This window comes from Boleophthalmus pectinirostris, unplaced genomic scaffold, assembly GCF_026225935.1.
Source record: "Boleophthalmus pectinirostris isolate CB_2022bp ecotype Guang Dong unplaced genomic scaffold, ASM2622593v1 HiC_scaffold_2, whole genome shotgun sequence".
Classification (NCBI taxonomy): domain Eukaryota; kingdom Metazoa; phylum Chordata; class Actinopteri; order Gobiiformes; family Gobiidae; genus Boleophthalmus; species Boleophthalmus pectinirostris.
In genome coordinates this window covers 5,802,173-5,826,466 of record NW_026571152.1, presented here as the reverse complement: position 1 = coordinate 5,826,466, position 24,294 = coordinate 5,802,173, and the positions used below count along the sequence as shown (strand labels likewise).

The 24,294-nt window shown below is 41.4% G+C and overlaps 2 protein-coding genes across 2 annotated transcripts; one reads left to right on the top strand and one right to left on the bottom strand.

The window, feature by feature from the left end:
* The first annotated feature begins 2,138 nt into the window (after positions 1 to 2,138).
* LOC129409355 (uncharacterized) lies at positions 2,139 to 4,533 on the top strand. Its single transcript, XM_055155087.1, has 5 exons — positions 2,139 to 2,198; positions 2,640 to 2,748; positions 2,895 to 3,633; positions 3,837 to 4,055; positions 4,329 to 4,533. The coding sequence occupies exons 1-5, from the start codon at positions 2,145 to 2,147 to the stop codon at positions 4,531 to 4,533; spliced, it is 1,326 nt and encodes a 441-aa protein (XP_055011062.1). The 5' UTR covers positions 2,139 to 2,144.
* Positions 4,534 to 4,606: 73 nt separating this feature from the next.
* On the bottom strand, positions 4,607 to 24,093 carry LOC129409409 (uncharacterized). The gene is made up of 15 exons (XM_055155377.1): positions 23,900 to 24,093; positions 8,923 to 9,074; positions 8,579 to 8,694; positions 8,340 to 8,434; positions 8,124 to 8,248; positions 7,919 to 8,004; positions 7,726 to 7,781; positions 7,615 to 7,648; positions 7,369 to 7,433; positions 6,923 to 7,003; positions 6,526 to 6,842; positions 6,156 to 6,340; positions 5,412 to 5,584; positions 4,938 to 5,152; positions 4,607 to 4,842 (listed from the first exon to the last, which is right to left on the bottom strand). Exons 1-15 carry the CDS (start codon positions 24,091 to 24,093, stop codon positions 4,607 to 4,609), a joined length of 2,130 nt encoding a protein of 709 aa, XP_055011352.1.
* Between the last annotated feature and the right edge of the window lie 201 nt (positions 24,094 to 24,294).

The window sequence follows — 24,294 nt, the reverse complement described above, 5'->3', positions numbered from 1 at the left end:
ACTAATCATTAATAAATGCTCAAATGTGAACTTAAATATGCATTTATAAACATGCAAATGGTTAGTTCATGAGTAATTAAGAAGTATTGAGTAACTATTTACAGCACAGGCGAATTAAGTGCAAGTTAAGTGCTAATTCAGGGAGTAATTAAGTAGTTACTAAGCGTGATTATTAATTAAGTCTTTGTTCATGCTTTATTAAGGCTAAATAAGGTGTAGTTATTATAAAGTGTTACCAAAAACACAGAGGACCACACAACTCACTTTGGATGAACTTTTGTGTATTGGTGAGAGACAGATTTCTTTTTAGAATATAACCTAGAGCACTTTAAAGAGAGCATATTACAATATTTTCTATAATTTTTACTATGTTTCCTCATCATAAATGTACCTGGAGTTGTGTTTTGTTTCATTCACACATGTTTATCACACACATACTGCATATTTAAAATGAGTTCTTCTCTCAAACTGAAAACACATTTATTCTGTAGTCAGTGTTGGGGAGTAACGGATTACATGTATCGGCATTACGTAATCAGAGTACAAATTATGAGTAACTGTATTTGGTTACAGTTACTGTTTCAGTGAGTGGTAATTGGATTACAGTTACTTTGTTGAAATAAACGGATTACACAGTGGTAATTTCCTGTTTTCACATTTTGGGCTATATCCCATGTTTTTAAATTTTATTGAGATCATTCCACTCATTGCCGGAAACAGAACGCGGCAGTAAGAGTTCTGTAAATGTTTTGTTAACGTTGGTGGCGTCAGTCACAAAATGGACGAGGTCATTAATAATCGTCATTGTAAATAATCTAATTCTGAATCATTTTGAGTTAAAAACATCCAATATTACAGATATTTACTGGGCTGGCATCTTTATGTTTGTACTGAAAGTGATTTTTATTTATTATTATTATTTTTTTTTATAAACAATATGACAGCTAGCAGTAGGGTGGACATGATTTAAGGCAGCAGTGATCTCATATAAAAATCATGGTTATGGAAAGACTTTTTATTGTCTTTTGCAGACAAAACATCTTATGTAAATGTATCCTTGTCTTTGCTTCTCTACAGCAAACAGTTGTCTGTTCACGGAGACTTGGGCTCTACAGACAATTTGAAGAGAAAAAACAAGAATTTTCAGGATGTGGTTGCTACGTTCATGAAGTTTTAAAATGACAATACAAGTAATCCAAAGTATTCAGATTACGTTACTCACTTTAAGTAACTTCATGGATTCTGTTACAAACTACATTTTGGGGTATGTAATCTGTAATCTGCAGGGGAATACGTTTTAATAGTCACCTTCCCAACCCTGTCTATAGCTCTATTTGCACGGGATAAATACAACCTGGGAACGTCTGGTAATTTACAAATAACCGTCCCACCTTTGTGTTACTTGCAGTGAATTCACACGGGATAAGCGAAGTCTGTAAATGACTCTACTTTACTGACATTTGTAAGAGAATTGAAATAATTTATCCTCCACGTACATCTTAGTTTAGCATCGACTCACAAAAGCTCCAGTTCGTGGGGCCTAAAATGAGACTTAAAACCAGAGGGTACAGGGTCTTCTCTGTGATGAAATTTTAGAAATAAACTCACACAAATGAAAATAATCACAGCACAAAATAAGCACAAACAAAATACAAACATTTCTTATAATTATCTGCCTTTTTTGAGGCTATTTAACATATTGAGGGGCTGGATGACGTCAAAGGCTGAAAATAAAACTAATATCTGAAGAAACATAATCACACAAATGAAAATGTTTTTGCAGCACAAATGAAGCACAAACAATGACTCCATTTTGTGTAATTTTAGAGCATTTTGAAGCTTCCTGGGTCTGAACCCCAATTACGGTGGCCGACAGGGGCCAAACGCACTGCAAACAAAAAACGTGGTGCAAATGGAAAAAACGCGCTGCAAGAAACAAAAACAAATGCATCATCATTAAATGCGCTGCAAATGGAGAAACGATGCAAAGCACAAAACGACGCATACCAAGAAAACACCTGCAAAAGAAAAACGCTGCATAAAAAGTCACCACAACGGAAGTGCTCCAAACCTGCAGGGGGCGCTCTCAGTGTAACAGCTCAATGGAGAGACACACCGGCTGGAGAGAGAGACAGGTACTCCTTATGAGAGAGACGGAAAACGACTATAAATTACAGCGGGAACAAATTATTGTTACGGTAATGTGGCTTTTATTTTATTATATTCATGTATTGTGTTTATAAATAATATAAATATCGCTGTACAACGCGGTACTTCACGTGCCGGTTATTTTATTGTATTTCACACCAGACTTTACAAGGCGATACATTAGCATGTCGATTAGCTTGTTTGCTAATAGCGATCAAATAAGAATAAGATAAGATAAAAAGATTAGAGATTGATACAAAACACCCGTTTTAATAGTACATTTAAAAGCCATCTTATCGCAGTCTTCCATACGATACAACGCTGCACATTAAGTATTATGCTTATTATGCCAGCAGTTAACTTATACACTTATGATCTCCGCTGTTTGTGTATATTAAGAGGTAGTGTATAAATACCCATATCAGTGACGTTACTTATCACGTTTCTGATTTCAGTTTTCTAGTTTATACTGATCTATCGTCTTTTTCCAGGCCAATATGTTTTGTCCTTACTGCGGACACGATCTGGGAACTACCGATGTACCAATGTCCTGTGGCTCATGTGGCTCCAGTGTGCATTTTTTAGCAGAATATGCAGACGGTAAGTGGACTCATATCCAGTTTTTAAATAACATTGATATGATCAATGATGTTAATGCCACTTTTTCATGTAAAATGCATTCATGTATATTTGGCTTGTGATAATTCTAATAAAATGTCTGCCTTTATCCCACTTTATGTTTATAGGGTCAGCATCAGATGTCCTCACAGATGACCTAATAAGAAGATATTTTAATGAGAGCTACAGCAATGCGGAGATTTTGGATTTTTTAGCTTCTAAACACAATGTGCACATGAGCCTTCGCTCCTTGAAGAGGAAGCTGAATATGCTGTCTTTGTTCAGACAAAAGAACTACTCTACTCTTGCCAGTGTTTGTGGGGCCATACAGGAGGAGTTAAAGGGTCCAGGGCAACACTATGGCTACCGTTCAATGTGGCAGACATTGCGCCTAAAATACTCGCTGACAGTTAGGAGGGATGATGTTATGGCCCTGATGAGAGAACTGGATCCACAAGGAATTCAACATCGTGCAAGCAGAAGATTTGTTAAGCGAGTTTACACTTCTGATGGACCGAACCATGTGTGGCATGTGGATGGATACGATAAGTTGAAACCATACGGTTTTGGAATCAGTGGCTGCATAGATGGATACTCGCGAAAGGTGCTGTGGTTGAAATGTGGAGCAAGCAACAATGACCCAGTGGTCATTGCCCAGAATTACATGAACTGCCTGACAGAATATGGAATCATTCCAATGCGACTTCGTACTGACTGTGGCACTGAAAATGGCACAATGGCAGCAATTCAGTGTGCCTTAAGATCATCTCACACTGACGACTATGCTGGGGCTGCTAGTCATTTGTATGGCTCTTCAATGGCAAACCAAAGAATTGAAAGCTGGTGGTCTTATTTTCGCAAACAAAGGTGTTATTATGGATTTCTTTAAGTGTTTTACATGCTAGAAGCACATTTCTAAAATAGTCTTTAAAACACATAGAAAATAGACCATTGTGGTCCTTGAAAGTTTCTTGCTTTTTTTGAACAACAAATTAAAACATTTTCAATTGCATTAGAATCCAAAAACATTCCCTGAAATGCATTGCCCTAATTCCAGCTTGTGTTTTCAGGTCTCAATTTTGGATGGACCTTATGAATGATTTGAGAGAGCGAAATCTCTTTAACAGCAGTCATGAGCACACATGCCTCCTGCGATTTGCATTTATGGATATGCTACAACATGACCTTGATGAATGCAGAAAAAAGTGGAACACTCATACAATAAGACCTGCTAAACAGTCTCGTTGTCCATCTGGGAAACCAGAGGTCATGTACAGCCTACCTCACAGGTTATTCATTTATGTATTTATTTATTACCTTAATTGAAATAACTGGATAAAATGTAACAATAGACCTAGACAAACTTTACTGATCCACAAGGGAAATTACTTGGATACAGTAACCCACACATCACAATATAATAACAAAGAGCAACAGGTGTGAAGTGAAGTACATTAAGAAAAGATGTGAAAAACCCTTGCACTTAATAGTATTGCATATGGTAACAGTCTTGCGCTCAGCTAGTTGAGTCCAAGCTACACGTAACATATTTTTACTCCCAGGTTTGGTGGAACTGACTGTGGGTTTCCGGTTTCACTGGAGGAACTGGGGCCATTTCAGATTGAGGCAACACACAGTTCATGTGGAGATCGTCATCTCCAGTCACACTTTGAGGATCTACAAAGACAGAGTGGTCTAATGCAGCCAATGACCTGGGAGACCTGTGTGGAACTTTATATTAGATTGAAGAACATGGCTGAGTTGTAACATCACTAATACAGGTAATAACTGTTGAACTTCAGACACTAAAGGTCAACCTATCAGTTATACAATAAAAAAATTAGTACAGTCCAAAACCAGGAGAGTTTTGTATTCCAAAGTCCATGTCCTTTTGAAACTCTTCATAAGTTGTTGACAATGGAATTTCCATGGTGTTTGCACAGGTTCTGCTGCATGGGAAGCGAGACACCCTTTGAAACACCAACTTTGGTCTTGGCTTAATCCCAGATGGGGGCAGAGAACAGAGTCCTGTGGCGAACATCAGGATGTCAGGGAGGGAGAGTCCTGTTTGTTTATCTTGGGAGGAAAAAAAAAAAGCATTATTGATCATGTTCTTAAAATGTGTTTTATTAAAGTTGTTATTCATACAAGATGAGAGAAACATAATAAACCTTCTGTATCAAGGAGATAGTCTCTCCAGAATGCTAATACTTTGGTTTCTTCTTGGCGTCTTGTGGTGCCTTGTTCACTGAGTTGAACCTCAAAAAGATTTTCCAGTATTGTGGATGTCAGCTGCTCCACACTTGAGCACATAAATGTCTTGAATATAGATGCATGCTGCTCCAAAGCATGAATCATGTTAAGTGTTGAAAGCCCATCCTTGAACCTACAAAACATCAACAGAGCAAAAAACACAAATGCTTTAGAACAATAGCAGTATCAGAAGGGATAGTTCAACAAATTGGACTACTGCCATAATCCCTATAAACATAGAGATACGTACATTACCTTTTATCGGTGCCAAAATGTTTAACTATTCCTTTAAGCATACTAATTACTTGGCAGTTAATAATTAACATAAGACTTTACAACTTATAACTAATAAAATTCATTTAATCAATGAATATGCAAAAAAAAACAACAACCTTTGAATTGAGAAATGGTTGCGGTAAATGAAGTACCACTGCATGAAGTCTTTCATTATTATCTTCTTGTCCAATACAACTTTTGGATACTGAAGACAACCAGCCATCTGCAACAGACTTGAATGTTTGTCGATCACTGCATGCAGTTCAACCAGTGTTGCTGCACTGGATATCTGCAAGACAATAACCATACATTTAAGTGAAATGCCACTAACTTCCCATACTGAAAGATAAAGATGGAAAGAAATCACACAATTTTATATTGTCTATGCCAGCAGTTTTCAATAGGTGAGACCTGCCTCCCCTGGGAGGTGCCAAAGAGCCACTGGAGAGACGCGACACACACAAACTAAATCAGGACTGAACCCAGGACTGAATCAGGAGGACTAAACTAGGACTAAGCTAGCACTGAACCAGGACTGGTGTCAGGCTACTGATGTTCAGTGATACTACCTGTCTTTACCTACTCTAAGGAGGAGGAGGAGGCTCACATTTACCCAATTTGAAAATCCTGGTCTATGTCATAAAATAGGAAGGAGGGGCTTAATTCAGATAATGTTCTGAGATGGTGCAAACTGGCTTTTACTACAAATGGTTGGGTTGTTAGATTACAAGTATTCACTATTCCATGTTTTTAAAAAAGATGGAACAATACCTGAGAACCGAGTTTTAAACCGGTTTTAAAAATGGAATTCAGGGGATCAATTAGTCAAATTTGTGAGCTTTCTTGATTTGACCACAAACCTCAAGCAAGGAAGCTCTCATGGTGTCATCGGTGATGTCCTCAATCCTTGCCTCAAAATCAGCTGTTGATTTTCCCGTGAGGTGGTCGTATAGCATTTCTGACAAGAATCGAGGGCCTGGACCACCATGGACTATGGATGTAGCGATCATCCTCCCAACATGAAAATACTCATCATCTCTGGCAGCTGTTAACATTTTACCATCCATTAGTCCACTATTAAAATCATTTTTGAGTTCACATGAAAATGCATACCAAAGTTAATTTCACTGAACCCAAGTGTAGAGCTAAAACCAGATGTTGAATTTTCAGTATGAATTTTCAGAAATGCAATGTACCTGTAATTTAAGTCTGAAACAATAAGATGTTTACCTGCACAGTCAAACGTGAGAAATTTCCTATCGTCTGGACCATCAAATATTCTCCTTGATCTAAGGCAGTCCATCAGCAGGGTGAGGAACTCTCGTTTGGGACCACCAGTGTCCACTGCATCCTCTGCTCGCCCCTCATCATCAGTGAATTTAACCAAAATTTCATGTGATGGGTCATAAGATGGTCGCTTGAAGCCTCTGATTGCTCCATCCCATATATTTGCCCTGTTTATGTTGAACCTGCTGTATGAAGTGTTGGTAATCTTGGAGGCCAGGTCTGAAACAATGTCTTCAGCAGTCAGGTTCAAAACCTGCGGACTGCAAGAGAATATCAGTACATGAGTTCCAATATATGAGCCAACAATAACAATGAGGTACTAACTAGTAATATATCATACTGTTCTGCAGGGTAGTCTATGTGGTCATCTGTCTCAGACTCACTGTCAACTACTATAGGTGCATACATGGTGGTGTAGTTGCTGCAGGGAAAAAGTTCATTGATTCCAGTCAGTCAACAATACCTATATACATAGTACATTTCTTACACTTCCCAGAAAATTTAAAAATATTTGTTGGAGTTCTAATGTTATTTTGACTTTGGGTGTGAATTGGGGTAGCTGGTTGAGAAATGTAGATTGACTGGTCTTTAGTAAGTTTTTTGTAATGTTGCAATATAGCAGTAAAAATGAATGTCAATAAATAGTTGGATATTCCAAGAAAGAAAGCATAGAAGTATAAAAAATGTGAAGGAATTGCAGGGCATACGCTAATGTATTATGTTCTTCATTTAACACATACACACACTAACCAAAAATGTTAAGGTTGTAACTGTCCACCAGCTTACCTATACCAGGTATTCAGATTCTGTGAAGATCTTAACTGATCCTGGGGAGTTGATTGCTGTCCATCCTATTTAAAAATAATACATTTTTTAAGTTAATCATTTAGCACTGTTACCTGCTTAGAACTAATGCAAGCCATAAAAGGATAGATACAAAGGACTTAGGATGACTAAATTAATTTCCAAAATTATTTACTGCTATTTCACAATTTTATGTTAGACAATCAATACTATTGGATATAATCTTACTTGATGAGATTCTGGTTGTTGGCATCTGGAGGGTCTGTGAATAACAAATAAATAATTAATCTTCCTAATTGTTTATGAAGAAAAACATCACTTGACTAAGGCAATTTTTACCCCTGCAAAATGTTGTCTGTTTTTGGGGTGCTCACATTATCTGGAGTGTCCCAGACCTGCGTGCAGCACATAATATAAATATACAGATATAACACATTAGATTAAATGTAATTTTATAACTTAACTGATAGTTAAATGGTAATGTACCTGGCAATAGGCAAATTTGCTATGTCTTTTACATATATACACTCACCACAGTGTCAGAGAGTTCACTTTCCACAGATGGCAGGTTCACATGGACAACACTGTCATCTTCACTAGAAGACTGTCCAGTATAGCCTTCAAAAAAGGCATTTAAACAAAAATGACTATAATGTTCTGAATAATTTGCAGACTTTATCCTGCACAGATAAGATACCAATAGGAAACCATGAATTAATACAAAATGGAACACTTACAACTGGTTTCAAAATCCTCTGCAGTGCAAATGTAGAGTGTTATCCTCTGGTAGGCCTTCCCAATTGCCTCCTTGTACTTCTGAACAGTGAAAGGGTCATTTGTTCCTGGGATGTTTCTCACTTGTCTGCCATCAGGGTACAACAAAACATGGACAACATCTTGCATGTCCTGGTTAAAATCCATGTGTTTTTTTAACAGCAGCAGCCAATAGCTGCTCTGATGACCAGTGAGGCTGAATGTCCAGAGGCAGTGATTTCCCTCTTACAGGTTTTAAGGAGTCACCTGTCAACCTCATAACTCCAACATAAATCTGCAAAATAACAAATGACAGTAAATAAAACAGAAATACAACATGACAAATCAATATGATATGTCACTTAACAAGGTGTAGATCTGCACTGACAGCCAAATCTGAACAGCCTATGCAACACCCTATGTAAACAACATATCATACCTTCACTGGTTTCTGTTGCTTTTCACTCTGAGAGGCCTGACGTTTCTTTGAAAAGAATGACTTTCTCTCCCTGTCTTTAACTGCCCTAAACCTCAGAAATGTTTCTATGCTTCCTGCTAAAAAAAAAACACATAGGAATTACATACTGATTCAATGCTCTTACTGAGTTCATAGTTATGTTCATATAAAATTACTTTCTGCAGGGCATTTCAATATACCTCTAATGCCAGTTACTAATCCAGGGTAGTGAAGAGAAAAGTGTTTTTTGTATATACAAGAACAAGATCTGAACCTCTCAGGCTCCCTTCTGATAATTTTTGTCACAAAATCATGAATCTGTTTACCTTGACTGGTGGAAGGTTGTGCAACATCAATATGTGCGTGAGTTGCAGGCGTCTCCTCCTGGACGCGTTTTAAAAAAAGTGACGTTTTTGCCACACGCACGGCAAAAGGCAGGTGAAGCTGTAAGCGCAGATCCACAAAATGGACAGTACATCTGCAAGGGGAAAGAAAAGGAAAGGGTTTAAGTATAGAAGACTGTACTATTAAAACAGGTGTTTTGTATCAATCTCTAATCTTTTTATCTTATCTTATTCTTATTTGATCGCTATTAGCAAACAAGCTAATCGACATGCTAATGTATCGCCTTGTAAAGTCTGGTGTGAAATACAATAAAATAACCGGCACGTGAAGTACCGCGTTGTACAGCGATATTTATATTATTTATAAACACAATACATGAATATAATAAAATAAAAGCCACATTACCGTAACAATAATTTGTTCCCGCTGTAATTTATAGTCGTTTTCCGTCTCTCTCATAAGGAGTACCTGTCTCTCTCCAGCCGGTGTGTCTCTCCATTGAGCTGTTACACTGAGAGCGCCCCCTGCAGGTTTGGAGCACTTCCGTTGTGGTGACTTTTTATGCAGCGTTTTTCTTTTGCAGGTGTTTTCTTGGTATGCGTCGTTTTGTGCTTTGCATCGTTTCTCCATTTGCAGCGCATTTAATGATGATGCATTTGTTTTTGTTTCTTGCAGCGCGTTTTTTCCATTTGCACCACGTTTTTTGTTTGCAGTGCGTTTGGCCCCTGTCGGCCACCGTACTTTGACCAAAGAAACATTAATCTACAAAACTAAAACAGCACAAACGGAACTTTTTGCAGCACAAAATGGCACAAACGAAGCACAAACGACTGACAAAGTTTTGGTGTAGGTTTTGTGTTTGATGCGGGGCCAACTTCACGCAGGTTCCTTAAAGGTCCTATATTAAACACAACTGCTTCATGTTCTAATGTTGTTACCTCCTGTTTTGTTTCATTCACACAATTTTGAGTAATCATTTATTATTAGTCAGTCTACATCTCCAAAGCTCAAAATGCTCTGTTCCACCTTGTGATGTCATGAAGCTGTAGCTGTAGTAACTTTTTGCAGCACAAAGCAGCACAAATGACTGACTCCATTTTGTGTTGTTTTAGAGCAGGGGTGCTCAATACGTCGATCGCGATCTACCAGTCGATCGCCAAGGTCATGTGGGTAGATTGCCGGGTGCAGGAGCGTGTGGGGCGTCTCAGTGCAGCTTGTGCGCTCATTTGAAACCCGCGGAGACTCTACGACACATCACAAACACACACGCTCCCTATGCACGGCTCGTCTGCAACAGCGTGTGCCCTCGTGTACCAGCGTGCATCACAGGGCAGGTTCAAATTCCTAAACATCCTACCTGTCCATCTGCCTCACGTCAGCACGCCGCCCCTCGCCTTTTCACGCTCTCGCTCCTTCCTGCGTACAGCGAACACAAGCCCCTCCCACAGTGCGGCTGATTAGAAGAGCAAGACCAAACGTGAAGCAAAAACGAGTCTAAATTTGTGTTACATTTTGTTGGCACAAAGCAGGTCTACAGCATAGAGCAGATCTACAGAACAGACCTACTGCCACATTTGGCTGAAGTTTGTCTAACAAAAGTGCACAAATGCATCTGTGTTTGTCACGATGTGCGTTTGGTTTGGTAAACGTGCAGAGGCTGGTAAATATCACTGCAAAACCAGAAAAGAATGCAACTCCAGTTTGGAAACTTTAAAAAACAGGTTTAAAAATCTTCCTTCACTTTTTTTCACAGTTTTGTGTAAAGTGCCAGAAGAAGTTCTCTTAAAGAAGAGGTTCTCAAACTGTGGGTGAGGGTCCAAAAAAGGGCCACAGAGTGTTTCAGTGCAGTTTGCTTGGCTTTGTATTAGGTAGATCATTTTGACTTGGTCATTTTGTAAGTAGCTCGCATGCTGAAAAAGTGTGAGCACCCCTGGTTTAGAGCATTTTGAAGCTTCCTGGGCGCTGACTGACCCCAATTTGATCTACAAAAGAATCGTTAATATCTCCAAAACTAAAGCAGCACAAATGAAACTTTTGCAGCACAATCAAAGCACACACAATTGACATAGCTTTTGTGTAGGTGTGTGCTTGATGGGGAGCCAATTTCAGAAAAATGTGTTTCTTTGTACATAAATTGTCCCTGCATTTTGGACATAGTTTTTGGATGGATTCTGTACTGCTGCTTCCTGTATTTTCTACTTTTTCTTTTTCAACTTTTTTCCACACTTAACTGTTATAAAACTAATAAAAAAAAATGATTTAAAAGTTGACCACAGGTTCTATCCAACCAAACAAAGTAATCATTAGAGAAGCATGAAACCCTGTCATGCACTTTGAGCTTGTTTGATCACGCAGCCCCGTGTTTGTTTTTAGACTGACGCCTCGGTAACCTCACACCGCCAAACACCTCCAAACACCTCCAGACACCGCCGCGTTCACAGGTTCTGAGTTCAAACAGAGACAGGTGCGCCCTCTGCTCCTGTCAGGGCACCTTCTGCTCCTGTCAGGGCTCCGTCACAACAAGGGCCAATCTGATAGGACTAACACCCTGAGCAGTACAAAGACTATACTGCAGTAGATTTGACTTAGACTGAAATTTACAACTTTCTATTTTGATACATTTTAAAGTTTCATGATTATTATTATTTTTTTTTTCTACTATTCAGTATTAAAGGCCCATATTACACCATTTTAAATCAATGAGTGTGTGTGTATGTATGTGCACATCAGTATCCCGGTTCTGTCAGTATTCGGGATACTGTTTTTACATGTACGCTGAGAAACCGGGACACTCATATCCCTGTATACATGATCAAATGAAGTATCCTGGTTTCCTGACACAATCGTATAAATGCGCAAGCACAGAAATGAACTTAACTTAATTTAATAAACCAGGGAAAATACAAACAACCATGAGTTCCTTCAGCAGAGGAAGCTCAGGAGGTTTCTACTCAGCAGTGAGGAGCTATGATCCACTACGCAGATCAAACCGACCGTTTCCAAACACACTGCAACAGATTCTTAATCAGATTCTTAATTAAAATCTTTTGCATAAATAAACTCAACACAACATATAAACCATGACCACTATAAAGCCACATCAGCAGGTTTGATAATGTAATGCAGCTTTATGCACATTTGTTTACATTTTACAGAAACAAAACTTAAAACCTCATGACTCATTTGCATAAACTATAAGTGCTGAAAAAAAAAAAAACAGCACTTTCTTTGTGCGCTGATGTGGTTCAACTTCTGTTGGACTAAAGGACATGACTCAGTGGAATATGAGTGTTCTCTCTGTGACAGAGGGATGATGATGATGATGGTGAGTCTGTTCTGTGCGTGTATCATATAGGAGATGTTTCATGTTTAACTTCTCAGTGATCATACGTGTGCAGGTCATACAAGTGCAGGTTTAGCACAGTCATTTCACTCGTGTGGTCACTTTATTTATGTTGGTCACTTTATTTTTGCCTCTACTGTTGTCTTTTGGACGCATACCACTCAACTTTATGTTCTAGTATTTGGGATACTGCGTTTACATGTCACAGTATCCCAGTTACTATCAGAGTATACTAGCTACAGTATCCCAGTTTCTAATAACCGGGATATTGCCTTATTCTGGATACTGAAACCGGGATACTGTGTATTTCATGCACCATGACGAAACCAGGATACTCAAAAAACCCTATCATAACCGAAACACTGATGCGCATGTATATGCACTCAATGTTGTAAAAGGTAAAAAGTAGCTGTTATCGTGAAAACTACCACATCATGACGGAGACACTGATGCTTTTATCACCAGTCGAACAGACTATTGTAATGCCCTGCACTCTGGTCTTCCAAAAAAATAGTATTTCAAGTTTGTAATTATTACAAAATTCAGAAGCATGTGTCCTGACTAGGACCAGAGGGCGGGACAACATTCCACTGGTTTTAATATCACTGCATTGGTTCCCTGTGAGTTTCAGGATTGATTTTAAAGTTCTTTTACTGGTTTTTAAATGTCTTAATGGTCTGGGGACTTCTTATCTTTCAGAACTACTATTACCCTACAGACACTGTGCTCCTCTGGCAGCAGGCTCCTGGTCATTCCCAAAGTGACACACTCACGGAGAGAAGAGGCGTCTATCCAGTACAATGGCCCTCGTCTATGGAACAGCCTGCTGGAGAACCTCATGTTTTTAAAACGTTCATGTTTTTAAAGGGACATAGAAAATATTCCCTCAACATGTAACGATTCATGTGATTCGAGTGAACCTCAAGCCCGTAGAGCAAGGTGTCCGCAAAGCACAATCGGGCGATGGCTGGGCTGAGCTCCATGGGGCGTGGAGCTCTGTCCTTTCGTCTGTGGGCACCCGACGGTCTACGCAGGCGCACCGCTGGGCCCGTCCTGACACTCAGTCCTGGTTTAGTTCTGGTTTAGACCTGACATTAAAGTTGTAGCCATTTTATATTTGTTATTTTTTTTTTATATCTCTGTATATGTCGGCAAAAGTGTGTGGACGATGAACCCCCACGTACCACGCCCACTACACTCCTGCCAGCGTGTGCTCTGAGGTCCGAGGTCCAGCTCCAGCTCATGGTGCCTAGATAAAACTTAAAACCAGGTGGGACCAGACCTTCTGTATGGCCTCAAACTGTAGAACGCTCTGCCCCCCTACGTCCAACAGCCCCCACAGAGGAGAGTTTTAAATCTCGTCTTAAGAGCCACTTTTACTCTCAGGCTTTTAACACCGTGTGCATGTGTGGTCCTCTGTGTCTTGTTTGTCTTTATTTTAATGTTTTTTTTTTTACCTTTTAATTTAAGTAGAGCTTTATTTTCTAACTTCTATTGGATATGTTCTGTTTGTATTGTGCAGCACTTTGGAAACTGTTTTGTTTATGAAATGTGCTATAGAAATAAAGTGGATTGGATTGAAAAAACGGTAACAAGACATTTTCAAATCTTTTGTGTATGACCTGGAACACAGTGTTTTCAGTCCCTTGTCATATTTTGTTCTTTCTTTTTTCCTCATAAGCCGCTATATTTGTTTCAATCACACGTCCCTGATTGGCTCATCCGCCTGTCAATCACCTCTGAAAACCGGGAGATTGAGTGGCGAGTACTTGAAGTGAGTATTAAGTATTGAAGAGGTGCGTATTGTGGATCCCAGGGAAGGGCCTATAGCGGAGCGCCGTGTACTGAGGCCGCCAGAAGAAAAGGAGAAAATGAAGTGTGTATGAAGAATAATGAGGCTGCAGATACGAGCGCTCCCGAGACTCAGGCCTGCAACGAGACAGAACCGAGCACGTACCGCTGTGAACAGAGAGCCATGTTTATGTTTGCTTTTGTACAGTCTACTGAATAAAGTCTACTTCTATATGAATTACATGGGTCATTTTGAGGAAGCAGTGCATAAAAAATACTAAAGTTTACTTATTTTCATTTTGTGACTCTTTTGAGCAGATGTGGGCATACTCAGTTACATTTATTTTTTAGAACAATTGTACTTATCTGAGTGGCTTTCAGATATCATACATTTACTTCTACGTAATAATGTAACAGTACTCTAGTAAAAATTGTAATTCTCTTCCACTGTGAGTAAGTTTACAAGTGACAAAAGCTTTGTGTTGGCAGTAGGAAATGATTCAAACATGTTTATTGCACCGTTTTGCACTCTTATAATTACTCTTACTTGGGTAATTTCTTGAACCTCTATTTTGTATTTCTACTTGTGTAATATTATATTAAAGAGAACAGTACTCTATCCATCCATCCATTTTCTTCCTCTTATCCGGGGCCGGGTCGCGGGGGCGGCAGTCTAACCAAGGACTCCCAGACTTCCTTCACCCCAGACACGTTCTCCAGCTCCTCCGGGGGAACCCTGAGGCGTTCCCTGGCCAGCCCAGAGACATAGTCCCTCCAGTGTGTCCTGGGTTTTGCCCGGGGCCTCCTTCCGGTGGGACATGAAGGAAACTCATTTCGAGTGCTTGTATCCTCGATCTTGTACCTCATGAACAATACTCTACTTGAGTACAACTTTCGTCCTTATTTGAGCAATTATTATATTTAATTGTATTTCTTTATTTCTTTTTGTCTCTACTTGAAAAAATGATAATTGAGATTTTGCATTTACCACTGTTTTCTTTTCTTTCTTTTTTTTTTCTGTATCCATGGAGACCCTGCAAGAGGCTTATGGACCTCTGAGCTGCTACAGGTTTCTTACACTAAACATGGCAGAAGATCTTCCAGAGGAAATACTTTGAAGAAATGAACAATTTCATCACAAACTGAAACATCACAGTGGAGTAATGGCGAAGGAGAAATTCAATTTGTCACCTGGACTAGCTGCTTCGTCAGTTCTGGTCAGACACTGGTGGACACTTCCTTATTTCTGCCTGTAGGGAGGAGCTTACTACACTGAAACTACTCTGAAACTAACACACTTTATTATTTACAGTTTCTGTTTGTTAGCTCGGCCTATTCAACTGTACAGAGTGAGGGGTCATATTAGCAGAATCATTCAGGCCCAAAATGAGGGTTTTCTCACCTCTGAGGATGGAGTTGTAGATGGGAGATAGATGGTGTCTGAAGGATGGATTGTCTTTCTTAACAAAAACAGCCTCTTTAACTCCCCTCTCAAACCAGTTCTTTTCTCTGACTCAGATCTGTACCTCAAAGGGGTGGCGCAAGACTTTTATGTGGATGTACAGCAGACTGAGGTCCACTGCTGCTCTCTCATCTGTGTTGGTTCATCCTCTTGTGAAGTGGCCAATGTAGCGTACACTGCAGTCTTCACTACACTGAATAGAGTAGACCACATTGCTTTGTTTGTGGGTCAGTGTTTTGTCCCCCCTGACACAGATCTGCTGATCCTCCCTGACCAGTTTACTTTAGTTTATTTATTTGATGAGAGAGGCACAATATAAATAAATGCATTGCTGGGTGCTCCCTTGGAGATAGGGTGAGGACCTCAGTCACATGGGAGGAGCTCGGAGTAGAGCCGCTGCTCCTCCACATCGAGAGAAGTCAGCTGAGGTGGCTTGGGCATCTGTTCCGGATGCCTCCTGGGTGCCTCCCTCGGGAGGTGTTCCGGGCATGTCCCACCGGAAGGAGGCCCCCGGGAAGACCCAGGACACACTGGAGGGACTATGTCTCTTGGCTGGCTTGGGAACGCCTCGGGGACCCCCGGAGGAGCTGGAGGACATATTTGGGGTGAAGGAAGTCTGGGAGTCCCTGCTTAGAATGCTGCCCCTGTGACCTGGCCCCGGATAAGCGGAAGAAAATGGATGAATGAATGGATGGATGGCATTGCACCAGGTTGTAGCACCAGTGCTCCTTTCCACATGTAGTCCCTGGGCATGTTAATTGATTGATTGTATTTAATTGACCTTAGCTATCAGCTATTCTTCCTGGAGACCTATGTAGCATGTTTTGGATTGACGGGGGAAACCAATAATCAGGCTGGTGCCACCTAGTGCCTCTACTCAATTTCATTTCTCTCCAGCGACTACGTCAGGAATCAGAATACACTAGACTAGGTTTTCAAAAACCCTGGAAGTATGAGTCCAGCCAATCAGCGAAGAGCCATACATTCTGTCTTTGCAACGATTCCTGAGATCAAGGATTTAAAGCAAGAATAAAGAGAATGTTTGGTGAATTTTATCAAGGAGACAGATGTTATTGACCTTCTTCCTACAGGATTTGGTGCATTACATACATCACGACCAAATAGCAGCGATTGACTAAATGAAAAAGTACGCACCTACCGTCAAGCAATTCTAACACTGCAAGGTCAGACGGTTTCTAAGAAGTGAAACCTGGCTGATGAATCAGGCTAGGAAACCAGAGTGCCCAGAGGACGGCTACGGGGAGAAACATGCAAACTCCACACAGAAATGCCCAGGCGACTCAGGGACCGAACCCGGAGCCTTCTCACTGTGAGGCATGAGTGCTATCTACTCAGCCAACTTGCCGCTGATCCTCCTGTTGAGACCTTTGACCGAGACTCAAAGGCCACTGAGACGTGCAGCGGAAATGTTTCTGCAGCAAAACTTGAAATCTCCCTCAAAACATAATGGTACATAATGATTCTCCTCTGTTTGTGTAATAATATTTTGAAATAACACTTTTCATACAGTAGTACGTTTGCTCCTCCTCCTCCCATAGCAGTATATGTACAGTATGTAGTCATTACTGATCTGATGGGTTGGTTTGGTAATCATGTCCTCTGAGCTGCGTCATGAGCTGTTGGCCTGCTGCTGTTCAGATGATACGACATGATCAGGCTGTGTGATCCAGACGATGAGTGACACAAGCTGTTCCTCTCACCGCACATATGTAGAAATAGACTTGTGCATTTTAACCTGTTAAAACCTGAATCATTTTCCCAATAAAAAAAATAATGGTGTATTCAGGAGTTTCATTCAGGAGAGATCCACAAAGAAAATGTGTCAAAGTCATGTGGACAGTGTTTTTGAAACTGAGATGTTTCTGCCAAAGTTGAGAATAAAAGTACAAAAATACAGGAAAATCCATGTATCATATAAAACCAAAAATAAGAAAACAAAAAAACAACAGTTTTCTTCAGTTTTTCAGGTAACGATTCGTTTTTTTCAGTTTTTGATTTTGTGTTTAAATGAAGAATGAAAAAACGGATAAAGGCCGTTTCCCACTTCCGTGACTGCGATGCCGGACTTTTGCGCCGCATACGGACTGAACCAGGACTGAACCAGGTCCGGGACCAGACCGGAACCAGACCAGGACTGAGACCGAGACCAGAGCGGGACTGAGAACGGGACTGAAACCGGGACCAGACGAGGACCAGGCAGGGACAAGGCAGGGACCAGACCAAGACCGAGACCAGACCAGGACCAGGGCGGGACCAGACCGAGACCAGACCAGGACCAGGGCGGGACCAGAACGGGACCGAGACCAGACCGGGACCATAACCGGGACCAGAGCGGGACCAGAGTGGGACCAGAGCGGGACCAGACCGGGACCACAGCAGGACCAGAGCGGGACTGAGACCGAGACCTGACTCTCTCCTCCCTCTCTCCTCACTCTTCTCCCCTCCTTGTCTCTCTCTTTCCGTCTCTCCTCCTCCCCTCTTCCTCCCCTCCTTGTCTCTCTCTTCTCCCTCCCTTTCTCCTCTCCCTCTCTCCTCCTCCCCTGGTCTCTCCATTCGCCCTCTCTCCTCTCCTCCTCCCCTCCTCGTCTCTCTCTTCTCCCTCCCTCCTCTCTCTTCCTCCCCTCCTCATCTCTCTCTTTCTCCCTCACTCCTCCTCCCTGGTCTCTCCATTCGCCCTCTCTCCTCTCTCCTCCCCTCTCGTCTCTCTCTCTCCCTCCCTCCTCCTCTCTCCCTCTCCTCATCTCTCTCTTCTCCCTCACTCCTCCTCCCAACCTCGTCTCTCGTTCCTCTCTCCTCTCTCTTCTCCCCTCCTCATCTCTCTGTTCTCCCTTCCTCTCTCCTCCTAATCACTCTCCTCTTCCTCTCTCTCCTCCCCTCCTCATCTCTCTATTCTCCCTCCCTCGCTCCTCTCCCTCTCTCCTCCTCCTCCTCTCTCTCCTCCTCTCTTCTCCCTCTCTCTTCTTCCCCTCCTCGTCTCTCTCGTCCCCCTCCCTCCTCTCTCTTCCTCCTCTCCCCTCCTTGTCTCCCTCTCTCTCTTACTCTCTTTATCTCTCTCCCTCCTCTTCTCCCTCTCTCCTCTCTCTCTCCTCCCTGTCTTCTCTTCGTCTCTCTCTTCTCCCTCTCTCCTCATCCTCATCTCTCTCTCTTCTCTTCTCCCTCTCTCCTCCTCATCGCTCTCCTCTCCCTCTCTCCTTCTCCCCTCCTTGTTTCTCTCTTCTCTCTCTTCCTCTCCTCCTCATCTTTCTCTTCTCCTCCTCTCCTCTCCTCCTCTCCTGTGCATACATTCTGGTCATTAACATTCATCTGCTGGTCTGGGCGTGTGTGACGGGCACAGTAATCAGTGGCTTTGTAAGGTTTGTTTAGTTTGTGTCGATGAGGGGCTTGGACATGCACCGGGGAGGGGGTCATTGAGTCGAGAGGAGGCTAAAGCGTGTCGTCCTGGAGCTTCTGGAGCTGGAGAACCACAAGTGTGTTCTCCAGCATCAGTCTGAAGAAGAAGAAGGTGAAGGAGAGTCTGGAGGATGAAGATTAGCAGAAATGGATAAACAAGAAGTAACCAGGCTCATATTCTGGTGATTATTTATGTTCTGATTTGTTTGTTTTGTGATTTTAATCTATTTCTTTTTACTGTAAAGCACTTTGGATGAACTGTACAAATAAACTTGTCTTGATTTATTTATCATTTATTTACCTGATTATTACAGAGACAAATGGGCTGGTCACAAATGTCTTTACCGAGCATCATTCATTCACTCCACACTCGGTGGTGGTGAGATACTTGAGTCCGCACCATGAACCCCTCCAACCACAAGCGACACCCACACACATTCATTCATACTCGGCACAGTCACATTGCCGAGTACTTCACACAAGTGTTTTGCCTAAGGCCCCGTCCACACTGGTACGTATTCGAGCCATTTTCGTTGAGGTTGTGGATGCAGTGTTCGTTCACACTAATCCGATTGAAAACGGCTCCAGAGACGGAACGATCTGGTACCAAAAGCTCCCGCGAATTTATCTGTGTACGGATCTGATCCAACACTGTGTGGACGCCTGAAACCGCTGATACACTGATGTAGGTCGAAGTAATTCACCGCCAAACCACTAAGAGCCTAGAATATATTCATATATATACGGTAAGTGAGTAAGTCTTTATTTATATAGCGCTTTCCACAGACATTTTGTCACAAAGACACTTTACAGAGCATTATTCAGCATTATTCATTCACTCTATACCTGGTGATGGTAAGACACTGTTGTAGCCACAGCTGCCCTGGGGCAGACTGACTGAAGCGCGGCTGCCATGCCAATCGGCGCCATCGGTCCCTCCGACCACCACCATCACTCACACACACACTACTTTCATACTAGGCAATGTGGGTGAAGTGTCTTGCCTAAGGACACAGCTATTGCCACTAGCACCAGTGTTAATGTCCACCTGTTGTCCCTGAGCAGGTTCATTGACTGACCTTGACTATCAACTGTTCTTTCTGGAGACCTGTAGCATGTTTTGGGTTGATGGTGGAACCCAGAGTGCCGGTGTATGCATATGACCTGCAGACGTATAATCTCTGAAAAGTTTAACATGAACCATCTCCAACGCGATAGAAACACAGAACAGACTCACCATCAGCAGAACACTTCCTCTGTCACAGAAAGAACACATATAATCCACTGAGTCGTGTCCTTTAGTCCGACGAATGTAAGATGAACCATGTGAACAACTGAAAAAGCTGATATGCTGATGTGGGTCTATGTGCCACGAAGTAATTCACTGCCAAAACGCTAAGAGGCTAACATATATGTTCATTCATATAAACGGTCTGTGTGTACAACCTGTAGACATATAATCTCTGAAAAGTTTAACATGAACCATCTCCAACGTGATAGAAGCACAGAACAGACTCACCATCAGCAGAACACCCCTCTGTCACAGAAAGAACACTTATAATCTACTGAGTCATGTCCTTTAGTCCGACAATCATAAGATGAACCGCATCAGTGCACAATAACGAGCTGTTTTGAGCACTCAGTTTTTGCAAATTAGCCATGTGGTTGTAAGTTTTGTTTCTGTAAAACGTAAAAAAATATACTCAAAGCTGTGTGGATAAGGAAAGATCGCAGACACAGAAACAATGTGTCTGGACGCAGATCATTTCTGATACGGTGATACGTGGATTTGTTTCAGTGTAAACGGGGTCTAAGGACACAACATTGTAAAATCTGATAAGTTGACCTGACTTGAAAAAATCTAGGAAACTGACTGACTGAAAAATCGGACTAAACTGGACTGTAAATCTAAATGTAGCAGTGCGCGTCTGTTTCTCTAGCGTCTCGTTCTCTGACTCCAGCGCACTTCGAGGATAGGTTGCCATCTTGTCGTGCACAGGTAAACAACCGCTGTTCTCTAATCACAATTTGTGAGTTTATAATTTAATGTTTGGCTTTATTATAGTGCCATTACTCCTAGAGTCTGAGTTGTGGCCCGTCATGTAAAGCTCCTGCGTGTATCTGATGTTGATCGTTACAAGTGCCGCTGTTACCCCCTCTTCACTGTTCGGTCGGTTCTACTGTCAGACATCCCGGCTGCTCGGCGTCAAGCCTCGTGGATTGAGAAGTGTGTGTTCTGTGGTACGTTGGCTGGTCACTGTTCTAGGTTCATGTAACTGACTACTAACAAGTGAAGCATCAACTGTAATGTTCATCTTAGGGTCATCTGGTGGAGCGGTGGGACTGTGAATGAGCTGCTGCTTTGTTTCAGATGTGTTTTACGTTTTAAGGACAAAATGATTGTACAGTCGCTTTGGTGAAGCTCTTAATTGGCAGTTACATGAATGTTGTATAGTCTCTCTTAAAGTTAATCAAATAAAATATATATAACGGTAATAATAAATTATTTTACATTTTGAAAATCACTTGTCTCTGTCTGTCAATTAATGAACCTGTGAGCCTTATTTTAGTTAGTTTAATTTAGTTTTAGTTTCAGTGCAGTTGTTGGGTTCATTTTAATTTGTATGAGATTCTGTTACACCGTTGACCATTCCTGACCTGGTTTAGTCCTCGTCTAGTCCAGGTTTGATGCTTGTGCAAGTGTACATGCAGCCGTTCAGATTTAGTTTTTAGTCATTTAAAATGTTGAATATGGAAATGTGGAGTGTGATGTTTCTAAATGAAAGAATGAGAGAATGCAGGGTTTGATTGTCAATGGATGGAAACTTGGATGTATTTAAATTGGACTGCAGATGGAAAGTAGCTTTATCTAAATCTGGTGTAAAGCGTCTCGTCTTTTGAGATGATTCTGTTTACACATGGCCCCTGTTCAAATAAAATGATGAACTAAACTAGAGTCTGTTGAAACATTGAGTACACATGAGGAGACAGCAACAATATACGATAAAAGGTGCATTGTGTAACTTTTCTGGTGGAGGGTTCATCAAATACTTTTCTCCATGGGGATGTTATTGCTTTGTCTAGAATGTTTCACAGTATGGTAAGATTGTTTTCATTCAAACAAGTTGGGCAAGTTACTTCAAAACTGTAATGTGTTATTTATGACTTGTCACTGTCATTTCCAAGTCATTAGTTACATTATAATATTACTGCATTTAAAGTGTAAAACATTACACGACTATTGCAGCACTTTAAACTTACTCTCACCAAAATAACTGTCGCTGATCGTAAAATAACAATCAGCGAGCGAAGATGCCGAACTTTTGCGCCATATAAGAAGCAAACCAGGACTAAACCAGGACTGAACCAACATTAAACCACGTCTAAACCAGGACTGAACCGAGGACTGAACCAGGACTAAACTAGGACTAGACCAGAGCTGAACCAGGTCCAAACCAGGTCTAAACCAGGACTAAACCAGGACCAATCGAGAAACAATCTTGGAATCTTGGACCGCCCCTGAGAGAACCCCGATTGTGGCTGTGATTACCCCTGTGGAGTGTGGAGTTCTGCTCTGGTCCTTTTACCTGCGGTCACCCAGTGGTCTACATGGGCTCACCTCTGGCTCTATCCTGATCTGTAACGATGGAAAATCACAGCTGCAGTGATTTTAGTGAACTTGTATGAAGAAAAATAAAAAAAAACTTCAGTCCAGGTTAAAAAAGCATTGTAACTCGTGTTGTTAACATTTGTACCGAGTAAAACATAAACTTTTTTTCCCCCTTGTAATGCCTTATATTACTGCGTTACAGCAAAAAGCAATGCCTGAATAATTTAACACTAATTCATTACTTTTATAACGCGTTACTCCCAACACTGTTCATTTATCTGTGTTAAACTGCTTCAGTGACGTGAACAGTTGGAAGGCACAGAACATCCTACAACTCAACACCTCCAAATCTGAAATCATTTTAATCAATCCCGCCCAATCCACCTCCCATATCAGTCTCGATCCTCTCGCTCCCCACATCACCCACTTTATTTTACCGCTGCTGATCACGTGCACTTTACTTTTCAATTCAATTCATTCAGTCAAATTCTCGGAATTGACAAACTGCACTGAAATTGCTTCTCTTTTTTTTGAGTGAGATTCTCTAAAGGAAGAAGAATAAACATGGACTTTACAGACTAGTGCCTGCTCCTGTGTAAAGAAATGCTCTGTTTGCACAACAAATGTGGCACTTTCATTTACATTTCCAATAAAAGTCACGAAACACTACTTTCATTAATTGGTTTTGTGTGTAACATGCGATTAATCATGATTAATCACAGGAGCTCATGTGATTACTGCGATTTTTTTTTTTTTTTTTTTTTTTTTTTTGACCAGCCCTAGTTTTTTCATAATGTAGTTTCTGAAAAAAATGAGGTCCACATATGATATATACAACACTGATTTAGTTTTAATCATTTTGATGGAACACAACAAAGTCACAATTGAATAATGATTTGCAAAAACTATTTATTAAGTGCCTGAACAACCCAAAATGTGAACGTCAGGTCCAACAAAGGAGGCTACACACACAAAAACAGTGCACAATATATCCACTGCTGCCCGGCCTGATATTCCCAACAGCCTCCCCTCTGAGCTGTAACCAGAGCCAGTCCTGCTCAGCCTTTATATCACACACACCGGTCATTCTCAACATGCTATTACCTTTTATTTTACTCAATCCACAGTCTCCAGGCTCTGCAGTCCCCCTCCGTCCTCACTCCGGACTTCATCTGTTGTCCCGGCATCGCCATGGGAACAGGTAATCAGGTTTGGTGAGCCATTGTCTCGGATCGGCGCATGCTAGCTGCCCGGTAATTGGAAATGAGTGAGCGTGATGCGGAAAGACTGCGCGGCGGGTGACTCAGAGGTGGGCATGTTTTTGAAGAGCGCCGAGTTGACTTGGAGCTTTCGGAGGGAACATTGGCAGAGAAGGCTGAGGGGTCCCCCGAGATTTGGGCGACGGTGATGGGTCTGGCTGTAGCGCTGCGTCTGCTCCCATTGGGACCCGGGCAGACAGAACCCAAACACACTCGCTGGCTCGGCTCACTGGAGCAATATGGGCCCTGAAGGTAGACTGTCTCCACCTCTGTCATTGTCAGGATTAGCTGGAAACGTGCATATGGTGATCCACAAGTGTGCAGCACATACAAGAAATACAGAACATGTTGAAAATGATTACTAGTGTTGGTGTTATATAAACTCCTGAACAAACTGTACACACACTAATAATAAAGAGTTACTCAAACATGCGTGAATGAAATAAAACACGGCTCCAGGTCTGTTTGTAAGGAGGT

What these genes read in the sequence shown, in the direction of transcription:
- LOC129409355 (XM_055155087.1), top strand. Translation starts at nt 2,145, where the DNA reads ATGAGAGAGACGGAAAACGACTATAAATTACAGCGGGAACAAATTATT. An exon ending in TCTTATTTTCGCAAACAAAG is followed by an intron (nt 3,634 to 3,836) that starts GTGTTATTATGG and finishes TTGTGTTTTCAG; the next exon opens with GTCTCAATTTTGGATGGACC. An exon ending in ATGTACAGCCTACCTCACAG is followed by an intron (nt 4,056 to 4,328) that starts GTTATTCATTTA and finishes TTTTACTCCCAG; the next exon opens with GTTTGGTGGAACTGACTGTG.
- LOC129409409 (XM_055155377.1), bottom strand. Translation starts at nt 24,093, where the DNA reads ATGACAGAGGTGGAGACAGTCTACCTTCAGGGCCCATATTGCTCCAGT. An exon ending in ACAACCTTCCACCAGTCAAG is followed by an intron (nt 8,695 to 8,922) that starts GTAAACAGATTC and finishes TTTTTTTTTTAG; the next exon opens with CAGGAAGCATAGAAACATTT. An exon ending in GTGAACTCTCTGACACTGTG is followed by an intron (nt 7,782 to 7,918) that starts GTGAGTGTATAT and finishes TGCTGCACGCAG; the next exon opens with GTCTGGGACACTCCAGATAA.